This window comes from Corvus brachyrhynchos, unplaced genomic scaffold (assembly GCF_000691975.1).
Source record: "Corvus brachyrhynchos isolate BGI_N302 unplaced genomic scaffold, ASM69197v1 scaffold4, whole genome shotgun sequence".
Classification (NCBI taxonomy): domain Eukaryota; kingdom Metazoa; phylum Chordata; class Aves; order Passeriformes; family Corvidae; genus Corvus; species Corvus brachyrhynchos.
This window is the reverse complement of record NW_008237878.1, coordinates 7,363,475-7,365,772: the sequence shown is the minus strand read 5'-3', so window position 1 is coordinate 7,365,772 and position 2,298 is coordinate 7,363,475. Positions and strand designations below refer to the sequence as shown.

Below are 2,298 nucleotides of genomic sequence, written 5' to 3'. Positions count from 1 at the left end.
GGATGAGAAGTCCAGCAAAGATTTGGAAGCTGCCTCTATGGAGGCCGCTGCTGCCAAAGAGGAGAAGGGATCCAGCTAATGAAGATGCAAGGAGGCTGTTGTCTCCATTTCTCATTTTCAGAGACATGGACTTTTGCAGTGTGTCTGTCTTCTGAGTAGTGAGGAAATGTTTCACCATGTTCTGTGCACTGTATCATAATAAATAACTTATTGCTGAAGGAGAAATCTCAGAGCTACAGCCTTGCAAATAAGTACTGCAGAAAGAGTGAGTGTGTGTATGCACTGTGTAACCTGCTTTTGGACACAGTTAAAACTTTAACAGCTGTTCTTTACCCTCAAGTTTTCCTTGAGTTTTGACTTGAATAATGTCTTGAAGAACATAGCTTTCAACTAAATTCCACTGGCACACCAGGTCTGTCTTCATTTCATTATGTTCTGATCAGTAGCTGCTTTTTTTTTTAATGTATTCCGTTCTGTCAATAGAAGTTGCATTAAATGATTGTTTTTCCTTAAAGATTTTTTTATTTTTTTTGCCAAAGTGATGCTAGACATTGAAAATGGCCTAGATCTAGAATTTCTAAAATAATTTCAAATGGTCTTACTAGATTATGGTTGCATTTTACTACTGGCATCAGATCAGGACTGCCAGGAAAATGTTGAAATGCACATCTTCTTTGATTTCATTTACTTACTGTGATGGCTTTTGCATTTTTAAAATTGGTGTGTTGTGCAAATGATGATTAAGATGAACGAAAAGAATGTTGGTCACTGGCTTTATTTTTGCAATGAAAATATAGCTTTTGGGTTTGGTTATTACCTTCTCCTTCAATGTATAGATGGGCACTTGTAAAATACTTTGAGAATACAATAAATTGTTACCTGGTGTAATGATCTCAAAACAGATACTGTGACTGAAGTGCATATTAAAAAGCAAATACTTTTTACCCTCACTGGAAGCTTCTGTGTCTTTATGGTGTGGTGTTTTGTTTGGTTGTTTTTTTTGTTAATACTGCTTGGATTTGAGAACTGTTCTATGCTGTAAGCAGACCTTGAATCAATTTGTGAGTTGTGAGGATCAGTTGCTGCAGCTTGTCAGATTTTTATTCTTATGTTGTTCTTTTCTCCCCAGCCCAGGCAGGAAGACATAAAAAACCTAAAGCATTTTCAGTAGCTGTAGTGGACAGCAAATAACATGAACAGCTATTAAAATATTTGAAAATTACTTAAGAGGTTCAAATAATTTAATACTTCACCATAGTTTAATAGCTGTAGATAAGGGAATACTGCATTGTTTGTCTTTCCTAGCAAAACATAGGCTGTGAGAATTTTTCTTTTACAAAAGAAATTGTGGCTGTGGCTTCAGTAACTTCATTGCAGATTGGTTTGGGTTTTTTTTTCTCTCCTTATGCGTTGGTTACCTCACCCAAAGCAGAAAAAGTAGTAGTGTCAGTAATGCAGCCCACGAAGTCCAGCGATGTTTAAGCACTTGCCTTTCTCTGTGGGCAGCTCTCTGGAGTGCTCAGGAGCATTAATTTGATACAGCACTTTGGTATCTTGTTTGCATAAGTGAATTCGGTGCTACTGATGTTTCTGAATGTTTGAGGGGAATTTGTCAAGTTTTACAGCGTGTTTGAGGTGTTTGTATTTCGGTGCAGCTGTTGGATCCTCAGAAAAAAATTTGTAGGCAATTAAGTGGCTGACAACTACTGTGTTCTGACAGCAGTGATAGCGGGGACTGCATCTCTGCTTTTTAAGGAAACAAAGTGACACAGAACTTCTCAGTGGGACTCTTTCAGGCTTAGGAAGCCCAGTGCCAAGTAAACCTGAGTAAATAGGCACAAAAGCAGCAGAGATAAACTTTGGCACTTAGGCAGTTGGACCGTGCAAATGAAATCTTAGGCAATAGATAAACACTGGGCACCAAATTAAAAAAAAAAAAAATCACATGCACCCAAGCTTTTGGTTGTTCAAATGGAAATCCAGTGCATTCTCTGTGAGGAAGCAAGAGCTGCTTGTGAAGGGGTGCTCTGTTCTAACAAGTTGCCTTTTTTTTTTCTGTGCTTTTCTTTCCTACGTGGCCTCTGCACTCTAAAGGGTTGGGATTTATCCTCTGTATTTGTAGCATCTGTGTACAAAACATCAAATGTGAGAATCTTGGCCTACAGTAGGTAGGGACGTGCATCTAATACAGACAGAGGGAACCTGGAGCATAATCTGACGTGTTTGAAGGTGTGTTTAGGATGGATTTGCTTTTTTCTGACTGTTGTGGCTTGGTAACCTGTCATGCTACATCCAGTA

The 2,298-nt window shown here is 38.5% G+C and overlaps 1 protein-coding gene across 1 annotated transcript in view; it reads left to right on the top strand.

Annotated features, from left to right (window-relative positions):
• The window catches only part of CHCHD4 (coiled-coil-helix-coiled-coil-helix domain containing 4), a 7,902-nt gene extending 6,952 nt beyond the window's left edge, over window positions 1-950 (top strand). Inside the window, exon 2 of the mRNA XM_008632355.2 lies at window positions 1-950. This exon is cut by the window's left edge and continues 208 nt beyond it. Coding sequence (XP_008630577.2) covers window positions 1-79 — 79 coding nt within the window. The 3' untranslated portion in view covers window positions 80-950.
• The last annotated feature ends 1,348 nt before the right edge of the window (window positions 951-2,298 follow it).